This window comes from Balearica regulorum, chromosome 1 (assembly GCF_011004875.1).
Source record: "Balearica regulorum gibbericeps isolate bBalReg1 chromosome 1, bBalReg1.pri, whole genome shotgun sequence".
In the NCBI taxonomy this organism is placed as follows: Eukaryota; Metazoa; Chordata; class Aves; order Gruiformes; family Gruidae; genus Balearica; species Balearica regulorum.
The window spans coordinates 68,455,789-68,472,266 of record NC_046184.1 but is presented as its reverse complement, the minus strand read 5'-3'; the positions used below and the strand labels follow the sequence as shown (position 1 = coordinate 68,472,266).

The following is a 16,478-nucleotide window of genomic DNA, read 5'->3' as shown; positions in this document are numbered from 1 at the left end:
CCTTTCTGGCAGGCATGGCTCACCCACTAGAGCAGGCAATCCTTAAGCCTCCAGGATGCAAGACGTTTATAAAACCCTGCATATGTTGAGCCAGGCGTGTCCCTGGGCAATAAAAGGTACATGGTGGAACAGCTGAGACAGGAAAAACTGTCCTCCACTGACATAGCTGGACCAAAAATACCTCCGAAGAGGGAGTGATGTCCATGTGGCACAGTGGACTAACTTAACTCCACTATTTTTCCTCTCTATTTGGCATCAAAAATGTAGTCAACGGTTTAAGTCATCACTTATCTTGATCCTTGTTGATTCTCCTTTGGCTAATGAGGTCAAAACAGCTCTGAAATGGCTCTTAGTACAGCACCCAGTGGTGATAAAAACTGCTGATGATATTCACTCACAAGGTGAGGTGCTACTTCCCTCATGCCTTTCATTATCACCTCAGATCTGGGGAGAAGGCAACTGACTCAGGCATTTGAGCATCTGCAGATGAGGAAAGGTGGCGGGGCTCTCAGTGACTGCTGGTGTCATGCTTCTCTGCATCTTGGGAACTGCTGTCTATGAAACAGGAGTTCAGAAACAGTAACTGCAACAGGACCTCCTGCAAGTCACTTTGCAGCTTCATCCCAGGATTTCTGTTTGCCTGGTGACATTCAGAAGAGACAGAGATTGTGTCTCAGCACGCATGCAGCAGCCCCAGAGCCTGCGTTTAAGTAGGCATGCCGGTGTAGAAACATGCCTGTTGGCCTGCAGCAGCCTTCCCCAAACTGTAGCTTCCCTGGTAAGGGCTCACCTAAAGAGTGCCTCAATATCACCAACTGGAGCACCCCAGGGTCTCCTTAAAGCAAAAGGTACCAACTGTGAGTGCTCGTATGCTGTAAGGGCTCTCTGAAATCCTCTCTCAGAACTTCTTAGATCTATATCAGTAATAGAGGAGGAAAAGGGTTTCCATCAGTGTGTCCTGAAACAAATCTGTGCTGCTGCAGTCATGCAGGTGGGAGGAGGAGGAACTTTGGTGGAACTGGCCACCCCCTTCCTGTCAGACAAAATTCACATTCTCAGCTTGTAATTGTAGCTGTTCCTCGCAGACTGTCCTGCTATAGTTCATGGGAGCATACGCAAGAGAATGAAAATGAAAATTGCTACATCACACTGATGAAACAGGCTTTGCTGATTACAATAGACAACCAGTAATAATATCGGTAATGAAAGTGACTGCAAAATTTCCCTGGTAATTTTCCTCAGTCCAATTGCTCGTAGAATTAATAGCCTAGCAGAGACCTACTCAGTGAGGTATGAGTAGCAGAAAGGGTTTGAAGAAGAGCACAATCTCTCTTTGTTTTCCTTCATTATGTTCTGGGGCAGACAGGGTATATTTTAATCTGTGACGCAATTTGCAGACCAGCTTCAGGAGAACAGTTAGCCAGAACCTCTCCTGCTCCTCTGTCACGCTCAATAAACCACTTAAACTCTCTATTTCAGTTTAGCCACACACCGAGTGGTTTCAATAAAACATGCATCCCAGGGAAACCATGGTCCTTAAAGCATACATTTATAAAGTGCTTCAAAATTCTCAGGCATCAAGTGCTATCTTTTGAGCTCCTTTCTTGTTTATCAAGTTTTAGTCTATCTTGCTGCTACCTTCTCTTTGTTTCAACAAGCTTGGCACGTCTTGTCCTCTCACCCTTTTCGTGCAGGATTTATACTGCTTTGTTCCAGCCGCTGCTCTGCTCTGGGCTGCTTTGCAGGCTGCCTGCCTTCCCTGAAACACCACACTCCCAACGGCCTGTAAATGCTGCAGCTGAGAGCTATCAAGTGCTAAGCAGAGCAGAATAATTACTTTCCTTGTTTTACACACCATAGTCCTCTTAACACAACGTGAGACAACAGTTACCTTCCTTCAGACGCTGTCACATTGTTAATTCCTATCCAGCTGATCTGCCTCTCCGGTGCTCCTCTCCAGCCAATATTGAGCCTCCTGTTCAGTGTTTGAGCCTCTGACTATCCTTTCCAATGTACGGCAATTGTGAAGTTTTTTGTATATTTTTATAGACATGCCAAATATATGTGTGTACATATATGCATATGCAAACACACACCCCCCAATTCTAAAAAAATTATATATATTCATATATATTAATCTTTTAGGATTGGATAGTACAAAATCTGTGACTCTTCTGGGTCCTCCCTTCTCAGGATCCATTCAGAGTACTTTGAAAGCTGGTAATTTTCTGCCCCTGTAAAGGAAAAGAAACCCCAGGCTCTGCTCTCAGAGGCCACCTTGGAATGGTGTCTTCTCTTGACACCAAGCAGTTTTAATGGTACCTTGACTTGCTGCTGAACTCAGAAATGACATAAATTTTGAGGCTAATTATGAGCAGGTCACTCCAAAACAGCTATAGGTGAAAAAATGGTGAAACTGGTAACCAACTACATTTCAATGAGATGTAAAATTCTGTGTAACTTGAGCAAACTGGTGTCATAAAAAGAACAAACCCATCTGCTGATGTGAGTAATCAGAGGCATTTGTGGCCTCTTGTGCCCCACCTGTGGGGCTGTGTTACTAATTTTTTCTAGCAACATGCTAGATGTTTTAGGATAATTAATCCATCTAGTTTCTTCCCTTCTTGTAAGACACATTTTCTGCTGGTTGCCTCTTTATCCTTTGGGATCTCATACAGTCCCAGTCAGGTCTCAGCCTGTGAGGCAAGTAGTCCAGCAACACCTCCTAAAATTCTTTCCCTTCCTGCTGAGCATAGATTATTCAAATGCTTTCAATTAACTTTTTCTTTAACCCTAATACTTTGTGACCCTGCCTGTAATTCATTCATTCTTTTCTTTGTTTCTTATCACTTCAGTGTGTACCCAGCCATTACAACATTGTCCTTTTGATGATGAAGTATGGAGGCTATAAAGCATTTCTGCCTGACCATTTCCCTCAGTTTTTTTATCATCTGGCAACATACTCTTTTTATTCCCTTTCTTGCTTCTTATCTGAACACTTATAAATCTTTTCTTGATTCTACTCGCATTTTTATGGATCTGGATTCTGCAGCATATTTGTCAGGATACACAAAGCTCAGGATTTCCTGTTTACCAGTTTATTCCATTTTGCTTAACACCATCTCTCGTTTCTTCTTCATTGGCTTTCTGTTTCCTTCTCTACTGCTAATTTTCTGACCATGAGACACCTTCCACTGAGTTGGAATTTTTGGTAATTCTGGAGGCATAAGAATGGGGCAGGAGGAGATGGAGGGGGGCTGCTCAGGCATCTGGCTAGATGTGTATACAATCAGCACGCGTGCCTGCGCATCACTGACCTATGCTGATGTTCCTATCGATTCACTAGTAACTCAGTGCCAGACTATAACTGCAAAGTCAATGGCGACGAGCAAACAAGGGAGTGCAAGAGACTATGACCCTGAATTAATTAGATCACGCCTGTTACTCCTGGCAACGTGACCAAAGTTATACAGGAGAATACGTAGCTCTGTGCCTCATTCACCGACAGCAGCTCTAGCCAGCGTCTCTTCAGACATCTGTTCTGTGGACATCTTGTTCCTTAACTCCCCTTCTTTCAGGCTCCTGAGACTTCAAGTCAGAGCAGGGAATTATGCTCAGAGCTTGATGTGAATGCCATCAGATCATTTGCTACAGCTGCAGCCAGCCACAAAAGGACCTAAAAATCAGGGATTACCTCTTGTTCATTTGTTTTCTAAATTTGTCTTTTTAATCTCTATTTCTATGACACTGATGATCTCATTTTCCCTGTTGAAAATATCATCTACTCCTGTAATTAGGAGATTGCTGGTTCTGATACAGCATCTAATTTCTCAGTATCTCAGTATTATGAGGTCTGAAGTAAGCTACATGAAGAGATGTCTTATATAGTTTGATGAAATGGTGGATGACCTTAATTAAGCATTAATTTAATCATCATCTAAACAAAACATGTTGTAGATTGCAACAGTCTGGAATAAGCTGCTTTTGTAATTAAAAGGTTCATGTATCTGTGATCTGACCCTCATTCTGATGGCATCTTGCACACCATCGTAACCCTATGTCTCCCTAATGGACACTCATGCTAGCCGTTCTCTCTGCTAATCTGCACGCAGTTGATCTCTGTCCTAGGAAGAGCTTGCTTGAGACTCCTTGTCTTTCCTACCTGATGGTCTGTAGCAGAATCCCATGCGGCTGTCCACTGCTTTTCCCCTTTTGTTTGCACCTAAGAGCATCCTGCGCTTGTTCCTGTTGTGCACCCTCAGCCTTTGCCCTGAGTCTCCTTGCTGAGCAGGGGGCATGTGTGTTCTGACCCCTCCTGGAGCTCCACTTGCCCTGTAGCTTGCACTGATGAGTTTTTCCCGTGGTACAAGGTATAGAAGGTTTTTTTGACCACTGGAAATGTCAGACCTTGGCGACTCTGTAGAGAAAGACATGGGAGATCCCCACTGCTGGATTGGCATGGCCGCAGCAGCAGAGGTACAGCTTATGTCCCTGCTGAATGTGCTGCTCTTGTGATATGAAAGAGAAGGAGAACACCTAACCACCTCACATGGATGTTTTGCCTGAGAACAGCTAGTTAGAAACGACCCCATCGTGAAACAGGGAGAGGTGGGTTCATACATGTGGTCATTCAGAAGCTGTTGAATCCATGCTTGCTGCAGTAGAGTAACAGGTACTTCAGTGATATTAAGAGTAATGTTAAAGGAGGCAGGACTGATAAATGGTCGTGGAAGGAGACATTATGGTGATATTAGCACTGAACCTGGTAATTTCATAATAAGGGATAGTCACAGAGGTAATTGTAGGAGTGGTGAAATGACTGGAGAAATCTGGACTTGGAGTTGGCTTCCAGGTATCGATGGTCACAATGTTAATCTGCAGTGGAACCGCAGTACCATCTGTGTTGGTAAAGACATTTGCTTTCTGTCCTAACATAACATTATCAAAACAGAAGGGACTTGTGAATTGAACTCTAAAATATCTAAAAAGTCTCAGTTCACACCCTGTGCTCTTGCTCTCCCATCCAGAGCTTGCTTTTATTTTATGCAATTAGTCTTGCCATTTGGATACCTTTTTCCTCATTTATAACGTCTAACTACCCTCTCCAGTTTAAAATTGCAGCTGTGTTTGATATAACCTTAGTTACCCTTCAATTAGTCTCCCGTACACTCTCCATCTCATGCCATTGCCTCATTAATCTCTTGTGCAGAGTCGTCATATCTGCCTCTCTCCATATTTTTTTTTACTCTGCATCAGTTTCTGTATCCTCCTTTGTTGATTAGACTTTTCCTTGCTCAGAGTGTAGAAGCAGTGAGATGCTGTGTAAGGAGAAGTGCATACTGACGCTGAGCTAGGAGCCGTAGCTGCTCATTTTTGTGCCTTGACATCCTCTGCTACCTCCTCTGGTGACTGCTAATTCAACATCTGTGTTGGTGCTCCATAAGGCACTTGGTTCTCTAGACCAGGTGTGCCGGAGGGCACGAGAGCCAAATGGCTCTGCATGCAGGAGCACTAGACAAGCAGCATTCAAAGGCCGGTCTTCCTGGCTGAGCAGGTAGGGTCTAGCTTGCCCGTAAGAGCTGGCCTGTTCAACACCTCTCCACGTGTCCTTGGGAGCACATCAATATTTGTACCGGTCCCAGCATACTTTCACTCTACCTTAAATATCACTTATGCACAGATAACAGGTCCTCTGTCATTACAGAGTATGGCCTTTCGATCTGGCACATACATAACCTATTGCAGCTCTGATGGCAGTAGCCTTCTCTCTTCATGTGCTCCTGCCTTTCTCTGCTATTTTTTTGGCAGATTGATGGATTCACTCTGAAATAATGAGTCTGATTTCCCCCTCCTCTCACATTTTCTGCCATAAAAAGTGACAGTTATTGCTGTCAAATCAGAATGGCAGTGTTTATGGTCAGTCTATAGTCATTTTGCATAAATGAATGTGACTGTGCAAGATGTGAGGCAGCAAGGAATCTCACCCTTCCTCCACAGCACTTATTTTATCATTATTTTACTTCTGTAAAGCCTCCTGTGTCCACCTGCGGTAGGAAAGGCTGTATAAATAATAATAAAAAAAAATCATATGCAGCATACAAACACAGTCTTTATTTAAGCAGAGCTTTTTCTGAGCACAGTGTGAGATTTGCAAGAGGAAGTCAGGATCTGGCCCATCGTGAATAAATACACTGCAATTACACAGAAATGGCCTGTGCTGAGATAACTAATACTCTTCCTCTCTGTTTGTAGTTCAGAGACGCTGGCCAAGGAGGCTTGTGTAACCAAGCTATCATGCTGATCACAGACGGAGCAGTGGAGGATTACGAAGCTGTGTTTGAAAAATACAACTGGCCAGATCGGAAGGTTTGTCTGGGAAGCGATAAATAGAAAGGGCCAGGAAAGATGCTATCCTGCTATGGTGAGAATAGAAGAACGTGAGCCAGGATGAGGGGCAGAGCGGAGCATTCACATCCTCCAATACCCGCGTGAATCCTGCTGTAAACACAAAACAAAGCAGCCAGGCAGGAGCCTGCTGCAGTGATTTTAGAGGTGGTAGGATCACAAAGGGATATCTGTAGGTCAGTGCAGAATTTTTTTTCATACAGCCATTTTCCAAAGGTGCGGGCAATCAAAACATTCTCCTGATAAGATGATAAAGACTGAGCTGAGTATTTTAAAATTTAAAAAAACAACCCACTTATGTAAAGAATTTTAATCCTTTCCAGGACTGTTTGTAATTGGCCCTGTTTGGGAAAATGTTTGGCTCTTACCAGTTTTTATGGTGGTCAGGGGAATGGCCCAGACAACCTCCCTAGGTGCTTTCCAGCCCTGTTTACTTTGAGGTCTGTGATTACAGGCTTGTACTAGCAAGAGCAGACTGTGAAAGTGGAATAGACCACAGCTCATCCTAAACCCTCCTGATTTATTTGTTTACCTCATCCCAGCTAGCAGCAATGCACAAAGGGAGAGAAGCAGTCTACTGAGAGGCCAGAGCATGGGGCTGTTAAAGCACTTTATTTCAGGATTGGCTCTTTTGTTGTTGGTCAAACACAAGAGAAATGGTGAAGCTTTCTCTAAATGATTCATGCGGCCAGCTGTTCCCCTGGGTAAAGGATTCTGGTGAGCTATAAACCTCTCTGCATGTGGTTGCTGAGCGCCTGGCAGAGCTGCTATCATAAAATCAAATAGAATTTGCACTTCTGCCTTGTTATTCAGATGATCCCGGGTGTTACTTGGCTTTCTGAGCTTATTGTAATTGGAAATGAAGTTCCAGCCCACAAAATGTGAAACAAATGGAGCAAGAGGTTCCTGTCTCTGTGTGAAAGCAGAGCTATTGCTCTGCGCCTCAAACAGACACTCACATCAGCGTATAGCAGGATGCCAAACCTCAGCCATTTGGATTTGGTAGCACATTACAGCCTAATTCTTCTATCTCTGCATTCTTGTTCCCAGGTCCGGGTTTTCACTTACCTCATTGGACGGGAGGTCACTTTTGCCCCCAACGTGAAATGGATCGCCTGCAACAACAAAGGTGCTCTATGGGAATGGTTCCCCAACCTCCATCACAGAGGTCACATGTGCACTGCAGCCACGGGGCCCTGGACCCCTCTAAGGCTTCTCCGCTACAGCTGGGGCCCATGAACCCTTGGTTGGAAGACAACCTAAGGAAAAAGCAGACCCTGCTAGTCCATGTGAAGTGTGCCTGTGTCCAACTAACACAAGTCCTCCGTGCTGAGCCGCCACATTTTCCTGTCATGGTGCCAAGGGACACTATGACCGAGATTCGTATTGGCTGTAGTCCACCTAAGTCCCTGTGCTTATTGTGTCCCAGTTGCTGGCTTTTGACAATCTGTCTAAAACTCTGTCAGCAAGCCTGACATCTTTCAGCTGAGATGTAAAACAAACATCTCTTCTTTAAAGATTTTACAGCATTTTTCACAAGGTCTGCAGGTTAACCCTTGTATCCTGGCCAAATTCTTTGTGTGCCAGTGGTTTCACTGAGGTACCAGAATAGCTTGTTAATCCCACCCCAAAACCAATATTCTCTGTAGCTGGCATGAAATGGTATGAATGGGAAAATCTGTTCAGAGTAGGTGAGTCACCTCTATGTATTTGGGGCCAATTAAAAAGTCCAGTTAGCCCTATCAGCGTCTGCAAGGGTAAAGGAATAGAGGAAAAGTAAAAATCTTCCCTGTTTGGGCATAACTTGGCCTCGGTGTGTCTGGAGACAGTCAGCAGTGCTTGCTACATCAGTATCCTTCTTAAACAAGGAAAGGAAGGGAGGGCTGAAGCTGGGGGCTGACTAGCTAGGTATATTGACTCTTTTTCTGTCTGAGCAGCGGCTCCAGCAGACTATGAAACACATGGGTGCATTTGCTACTGAAAATAATTGTCAGACGAGCTGTTGGCCTGCAGAATGTCTGTGAGCTGGGGATGTTTAAGGCTCAAACATTCATTTATTAGCACTATGAATCACACATAATGTTTTTAGGGTTTGTTAGGTGAAAAAAAAAACCACCCTGGATTTCAGATTGCATATTCAGCCATAAGATTAGTGACAGAGAATTCATGGTGATGTTGGTTCACCACAGAATGTGAGAATGGATTCTCCTGAATAACCAGAGAACAAAAATATGCTCTTTGCACTTGAATTCTCACTTACCAAGCTTGAGATCTGCAGAAGGCTCACTGATTTTGGTTCTTCCATTTCAACACATTGTATAGCTCTTGCAGTCCTTGTTTTCAAGCACATTAAATCTGTTTCCACATCACAAAGCTTATCAGATCATGAGCCCTTTCACACGGCAGTGTTTTCCTAGTGACAACAGAAGGTTTACATCTATCTATCTGACATACTCTGTCCCACACCAAGTACAACCAATCAGTTCCACGTGGTGAGAAGCAGGACAAGAGTCCTCATGACATTACACTGTGTTAGCATTTCTAACCAGTTAAGCAACTAGTTTTGAGGATCTTTTGAAAACTTGAAGACATTCTTCCCCTGTAGTCCTTGTTCTAGTGTTAGACTGTCATGGGTCCGTCTGCAGGGACAAAGCTCTGGAAATAGGTAACTTGCACTTTTATGTTCTGTTTCCAACAGGTAGCTAGAAGTAGTCACCATCCTTGGATGTAAAGCTAGGCATACTGAAGAGTAGGGTGCTGGGAAAAATCTGGAAGAGGAGTTGGGAGTTTGGGCTTAATATAAAATGGGGCAGGGTACGCGGGTAGCCTGGTGGAACACTTTGCATATGTTTGGCTTTCAGGACCAAAAGCAGCCTGATTATTAGACAGTTTTGCCAAAGCAGCTCTTTATATCCGTTTGGTATGATTCGAGTTATATCAAGACTCTGGTCTTGAGCATTGGTCCAGTATTTTGAGAGCAACAGAGCCAGCACCTTGAAACTCTAGATTTGCACAGAAACGTGTGTCCACAGAAGCTTGTGGATACAAGGCATGTCAAGGCACTTTTTGTAAAGAGCAGATAAACTGTCTGGATAGATATAGTCTTTGACATCTAGATTTCTAGTTTTGCACAGACACTCATTTAAAAATACGGAAGTCAACTTAGCAGAGTGACTCACATCTCTGTTTCTCCATGAAGGCTACTACACTCAGATCTCCACGCTGGCCGATGTCCAGGAGAACGTGATGGAGTACCTGCATGTGCTCAGCCGTCCCATGGTCATCAACCACGACCATGACATTATTTGGACTGAAGCCTACATGGACAGTGCGGTAAGGACCTACAGCACAAGTCTTTAGTCAGCAAACAGTAGGGCCTATGGGCCAAACTGGCAAAGGTGTTAGACACTCAGCTAGTATGTTAGGTATATAACTTGTCCCAGCTTCCCATCTAAATATCTTATGTGTATCAGAATCTAAATAAAGTCTTGAAATTTATGTAAAACCAGGAGTTGATTGATTGATAGAAATTACTGGTCTCTGGGTCTGCTGACTCCTTTCTTTTCTGCTCACTCCTGGAGTTGAGATGTGTATGCAGACTCAGGTCTGAATCTGCAGTGACCCAGGAGCCCAGGACTAATCACACAGGCACAGCATGACTTAAGTAGTGCTTCTGTGAAAGCAGGTTACCTCCTAAAGGATTATTCACAGGAAAGATTATTTACAGCTCAGGATACGGGTCACAGAGATTTATTTCCTCCAGCCCAGTAGCTAACCACAGACTGCTTGCCACTCAGAGATACAGATCTGAGTTTGGGAAGCAGGTTCAATCTTTCATTCCTCGGGCACCGCAGCGGCCCTGTGCTCAGCCCTGTGGGTAAAGGACATATCGGACTTTCTGGGAGGGAAGCAAAGGACCAGGTGGTCAGGACTTCTGATGCCCCTTGCTTCATCTTGTGCCTGCCCTATGGGAAGACTGGAGACATTTGGACCATAAGCAGGTGCTATTGCAGTGTTGTGTTGCCAAGGCAGTGAAGGGAAGGACAAAGGAGTAGACCACCACTGAAGGAGCCTTCCCCTGCACTTCCCCAAACAGGAGACTTTCCTCAATCTCCATCTCCATCCCTTTTTACATTGCAGAAAAAGAAAGTTACAGTTCTTTTGGGGCACTCTGTGCTTTCAGGGAGATATAGGGTTATTTCCTACACTGGCTTCTTCACCACAGAGAAGTGTCTGCATAATTTTGACAGATCTGACCTCTTCCTGATTCCCCTCTTCCAGAAACAAACCTCAGGTCTCAGAACTGTTTATATTATCTGAGGTGAAAAATTTTCTAGAAACATTGAGAATGTTTCTGTACACAGTCCCAATGTGGGACTGAAGTTACTGACTCCAGTCTGGCCAGCAGCAGCCTTATGGTGTCTGCCACAGCCCTGAAGGAGCTGGGGACAACCCACAGCTTTCAGGTTTAAGATCCACAGTGAGACACCTGAACTCTCTGTGTATTGGAGTCAAACTAGAGGTACTGAGCTTAGCTTTGTAGCGGGGAACATGGAAGCCCAGGTCACACATGCCATTGCTTGATGCTGTGCTCAGAGTCAAGACTACACATATCCCAAGAAATACCTCCAAGGCAGCCAGGCTCACACCATCATGCTGCATAGGTGTTATGCTTTCGTGGGACGGGACTGTCTCCTACCTCTGCGCTGTGCCTGACCATTGAGGCTGCAGCTGTGGCATGCTAGATCTGTGAGGGTGATGTGGGGATGTCTTCTGCTGCAGGAGCTGTGCCAAGGGAGAGCTAGGGACATGGTACTTGAATGTGCTAAGCAAAACCTCCAGAAATGCTACTAACTACCCAGGAAGTTTATTCTAATAGCAGGCGTGCCATCCCTGGCACTGGTGTATGGTGTCACACTTCCCAAGGCAGCCATGGGGATTTGTTCACTGCTCTTCTTGCTGCATCTGTTTTCTTACCCCTTGGCTTGGCTTGCCATTCAGTTCCCCCACCCCAACCTTTGATTCAACCTTTGATTCATCTTTGATTCATCCCTCCATTCATGTATTCATTCATCTGTTCATCCATGTCTCTCGCTAGCTGCCACAGTCTGAGGAGGTAACTGCACCCCTGTGTTTTGTGAGCGTGCTGTTTCCCTTGTGCCAGTTGGTGTGTCAGTGCCAGCGCTCGCAGCCACAGCTGGCCTGTACATCTGGTGGGTGGGGCTGGGGGGCTGCTGGATGTACTGGAGAGCTGTGCTGTTGGTTCAGAGTAGGTAGGGGTGTCTGTGTTGTGCAGTAGTTTAGTTCACCAGATCTCTTTTTCCATATGTCCAGTGAGTGCCGGAGAAGTTTATTTGCTGTGTGTTAGTGTGAGTGTTCCTGTGAATGGCAATTTTCCACAAAGAATCATCCAGACCAGTAACTCAAGATACCAGGCTCAAATCTCCATCAAGCAACTGCATAGATTATTGACTGGCTTCTAGTGTGTACAGTAATGGAGACAGAAGGTCATTTCTTGCCTTGTTACTTATGTGACCAAATGAGAGGTGGAAAGGAGATACTACTGGCATCAAGGGATTAGGTCCTTGTTGTAGCTAGGCATGTGTGGAAGACTCCTTTGCATGTGTCTTGCCTGTTTTACGTCCTTTCTTGCGTGTTTTCAGAACATCTGTCTTCTGCAGTACTGGGAGCCTGTTACCCCATTACATGTGCATGTCCTGTATCCCCTGTAGAGATAGCTCACCATGTTGTATCTGTTTGGATCATGATTTTGTCTCTGTTTTTCCTAAGCTTAGATACTTGAGTAACAAGTATATGTAAGCAGGCTCTGTGTGTATTTGTGCCTTTTAAATATTTGCCTGTGGTGTTTCTCATTCGTGGTATTCATGTGTTTGCAATATAGATGATATCTTGTTTGTGATTTTGCTCATATTTGTGTTGCTTTTCTCTATTCTGTGCTCTTTGTGTTGGTGGTTTTTACACTTGTTGCATAAGTGCTCATGTCTACACTCCCAACGTGTGGTGGGTATAAATTGTGCCACCACTTCTACAGGTTTCTGTATCTTCATTAAAACAGCTCTTTAATGTCTCCTGCTTCAACACATTTCACTGGCTTTCATCCCATCCTCATCACCCCACACGAGCAAGCATCCATCCTACGATCCTCTTGGATACAGAGTGTTGAAAAGTGCTGCCATCTGTTTTTAGAGGGGTGTGGGAGGCAAGGAGGTGGCTAATTGTAATCAACATCTGGGGTCCTTGGGAATTCCAGTGCCTTTTGTTCGGGTTATCTTCTGTGGTATTACATTTGCTAACACACTGCTCGTTGTTCTGTGGCAGCTCTTTGCATCTCAGGCTCAAAGTCTGTTGCTCATGACAACAGTGGCTATGCCAGTCTTCAGCAAAAAGAACGAGACGGTGAGTGCAATGCAGGCTTCGCTCTCCTTCCAGCCAGCCGAGGTGAAAGGATGCAGCGGACCTTTGCAGGGTTTTAAAGCCAATGGGTCTCTGAAAGAAGAGCCGGTCATTAGGGACCGCGGTAGACCTCTGGCAGAACGTGTGGCTGATAATTTATCTGTCAAAATGATAGTCTGTCATTTCCTCTGAATACTATTTCTTAAAAATACCCCTTAAATATGATGCTTCTCCCTGTTTTATCCCTTCCCTTTTCAAACCAAGCCTAATTCACAGACCCATAAAGTTTCACGCTGGAAGAGATCATTACCTTGTCTAGTCTGTGCATTTTATTGCAGACTTTTACATGTCATATAGACGGTCCTTCATGAGCCCAATAACCTGTGTTTAGCAAAAGTGTCATTGATGAGAGGCATCCAGCCCTGAGCTCTCCATTGTGGTTTCTCACTCTCTGTTAAAAACTGGTGTCTAAATTCCACTTTCAATTTGTCTGGCCTCACCTTCCTGTCATAATGGCTTTCTCTGCTAGATTAAAAAGCCTGTACCCTTTGGTATCTTCACCTGGGAAGCATCTTCTACACTGCAATAAAGTCAAACCTGTCTATCTTTTGGTAAGATAAAAAAGGTTGAACAATTTAGATGTCTTTGATAAGGGCATTTCCTTTGTTTTTTTAAACCCTTTAGACACTTTTCCATACCATTTCTAGTTTCTCAGCATCCTTTTAAAACAGTGGACAGTACTTTACCATTGCTGTACAAGGGATAAACTTCATCCAGGTCCTACAGACAACTGGCTGCCTTCTCCACCTGAGGCTGGCCTTAACCTGTATAAGCACAGCGTGGCAGTGGAAGCCTGTGTGTCATTTTTCCATCGTGCTCCCCAGATCTTTATTAAACAACCAAAATAATGTGTATTCAGGTAGAGAGCTACCAAAGTTTTGCTTCTGAAAATGGATTCTCCTTTTTTTTAAGCGATCTCATGGTATTCTCCTCGGTGTGGTGGGCTCTGATGTACCACTGAGGGAGTTACTAAAACTTGCTCCACGGTATAAGGTAAGACCGAGATAATGTAATTAGTTATTTTGCACAGCAAAGTCACTAGTTGTTCTTCCATGGGCATGACTGAAACATCATTCCTCTGCCTGTAGGAAGAACTATGAATGTAAAGCAAGAGATGTTGGATGTGGTGATGTGTGGTTTCTGCATAGCACATGGGAAATCATGCACTGCTGTAAGGACTTAGGCTGCTTGAGAAACACAAGGACTGGATGATCCAGTAGACTGGCAACAGGTCATGGAGCCTTTGCATCTTGTTACCAACTTAGATCCCTCAGAAATTATATGGATCTGACAGCCTATCTCAGAAGAATTAAAGTTTTATATCTAGTTCCCAGTGGACAAAAGCTGCCATGCTAGCTGGCAAAAAAATAAATAGTTTCATTGTCAATATTCTCGGCAGAAAAACCGAGGACTGAATGGACCACAGAGAGTCAACTTTTCTGTCATGTCTAAAGGTTCCTTTCTCCAGACCAGCATGAATATTTCTTGCCAGGACAGCGTACAGGAAGTTGGCTCTCACTCATTTGTGCTACACCTAGATAAAGTATTTGCCCTCCAGAATTGTTAGTCCAACAACTTTTCATTAGCTCTATGTTCAATGTATCTAAAAAAAGATGTTCATCCATGGGAAACACACACACCCACCCCCCGAGATGCACTGTTTAGTTTGGTTTCTGCTGTAAATTCTGTGCAGTGACCTTTTGCTCAATCAGTCTACACACTAGGAGACAGCAAGCACATCTGAGGATCATCATGAAATCAGGCAACTTGAGCCATCATTTACTGGATTACTGGAACAGGTTGCCCAGAGAGGTTGTGGAGGCCCCGTCCCTGGAAGTGTTCAAGGCCAGGTTGGATGGGGCTTTGGGCAACGTGGTCTAGTGGAGGGTGTCCCTGCCCACAGCAGGGGGGTTGGAACTAGATGATCTTTGAGGTCCCTTCCAACCCTAACCATTCTACGATTCTATGATCATTTCAAGTTTTCAACTTCTCTTAAATAACTATCAGACAACTACTAGCAGTTACACAATTGTCCAAAATCTGATTGCTGAAGCCTCACAGCACCAAAAGTGTTGTCAGAAGCTATGAATTTGTGTGGTGCTTCCAGACATGGATGCAGGGCAGACCATTCACATGCAGCTGGAGGAAATGATCCTTCAGGCAACCCAGGAACTATGAGTGTCAGGGTGCATGCACTCAGCATGCAAAAGCTAGCTGGTTTGGGTCTGGCGGAACCTTGTCTAGGAGCTTCAGTTTTTATACACATTTATTTTCTCTGTAAGACTAATACCTTTTCATCTTCCTTCCTCCATGTCACTCAAAGGCCATGTGTCACAATAATCTTTCTTCTGGGCCAAGGAGGGACACTGTTCTTTCCTCCAAGCAGTGCCAGGGAAAGAGGGAAAATTATTTGAAGGATTTCTTTACACCAGAGGCAAGACACAACTTCTATGAAGCTATTCGAACTCCAGACCAGTTTGGAAACCCAGGATCTTCAACTTGAATCCCCTGGCATATGGGTTCCAAAGGATCAGTTCCAGAGTTACAGCCCTTGAGAGCTCATACATTTATGGTCGCGCTTACTGGGCTGGGAAATTTCAGCTTTAATAGGCCACAAGGAAGTTTGCTGTAGTCCTGATCCAATGTCTTGGATTCATTCTTGCCATGCTGAGCTGAGCTCAGTGTGCTTTGCAAAAAACTGTTTCATGTAGAGAGAGTCCAAACTTTTGATCTGGGATGTGTGAAATACAGAATTCATTCCCTCCAAAAAGGCACAGACAGATTGTAAATTACTTACCTCCCCGCTTCCCTATTGTTATCCCTCCAGGATTGTCTCTATAGGAATATAAAGTTGCAACATTTTTTTTGAAGATAGAAACCTTAGCCATTCTTGTTTTCCTTGAGACACCTCTTGTTTTGGCAAGCACAAGCTATCAGTGGGTTTTTAGCAACTCAAGGTTGAGCTGGAATTTGTATTATATATGGGCTTGATCTGAGTAATTGCTCTCTTGGAAATCTCTTGCAGATCAGGTCAGCCAGTGTCTGCTCTGGTTAGATTATGCTATTCCTTTAAAAGCATTTTAAGACTACAGGCTTGTACAATTGGCCTAGGCTAGGTCTGGTCTTGCCAACACTGAAACATAATGCAGAGCTCCTCTGAAGACCAACCAGGTTTCCAGGGAAGCCATCTGTGAGATTCATACTCACTCATTCATTCACCGCTGTGCATACGTAGCGATGGGCATAGAGACCTGTCACTGCTGCTTCTGTACTGTTTATGACATTCCCTGTCATTGCCCATTTTATATGCAGCGCTGCTGTGCCTGCTGTGGAGAGCTTATTCTGCCTCTGGGTGGTAATTGTCCATGAGGACAATCAGACTCTAGGAGGGCCTCTTTTTTCTGAATGTGTACATAAATCAACTACCTGCCCATCCTGTTGTGCATCCAAGCATAGTCAGCCTGCTCGAACAGAGTGGCCAGAGATCTGGAGATAAATGGTTTGGGAGGGACCCTATTTTCTGCTGGTCCATACCTTTAAAAGGAAAATATTTCTGAATATTAGTGGTGCCAGGGTATCAGTGGCACCCATTACACAAC

The 16,478-nt window shown here is 44.4% G+C and overlaps 1 protein-coding gene across 1 annotated transcript in view; it reads left to right on the top strand.

The window, feature by feature from the left end:
- Window positions 1-16,478, top strand: part of CACNA2D4 (calcium voltage-gated channel auxiliary subunit alpha2delta 4) — a 130,569-nt gene that overhangs the window by 24,773 nt on the left and 89,318 nt on the right. Inside the window, exons 11-16 of the mRNA XM_075756756.1 lie at window positions 6,253-6,366; window positions 7,456-7,534; window positions 9,605-9,738; window positions 11,504-11,521; window positions 12,745-12,822; window positions 13,792-13,872. Of these exons, the coding sequence (XP_075612871.1) occupies window positions 6,253-6,366; window positions 7,456-7,534; window positions 9,605-9,738; window positions 11,504-11,521; window positions 12,745-12,822; window positions 13,792-13,872 (504 nt within the window). The remainder of the gene's footprint in view (window positions 1-6,252; window positions 6,367-7,455; window positions 7,535-9,604; window positions 9,739-11,503; window positions 11,522-12,744; window positions 12,823-13,791; window positions 13,873-16,478) is intronic.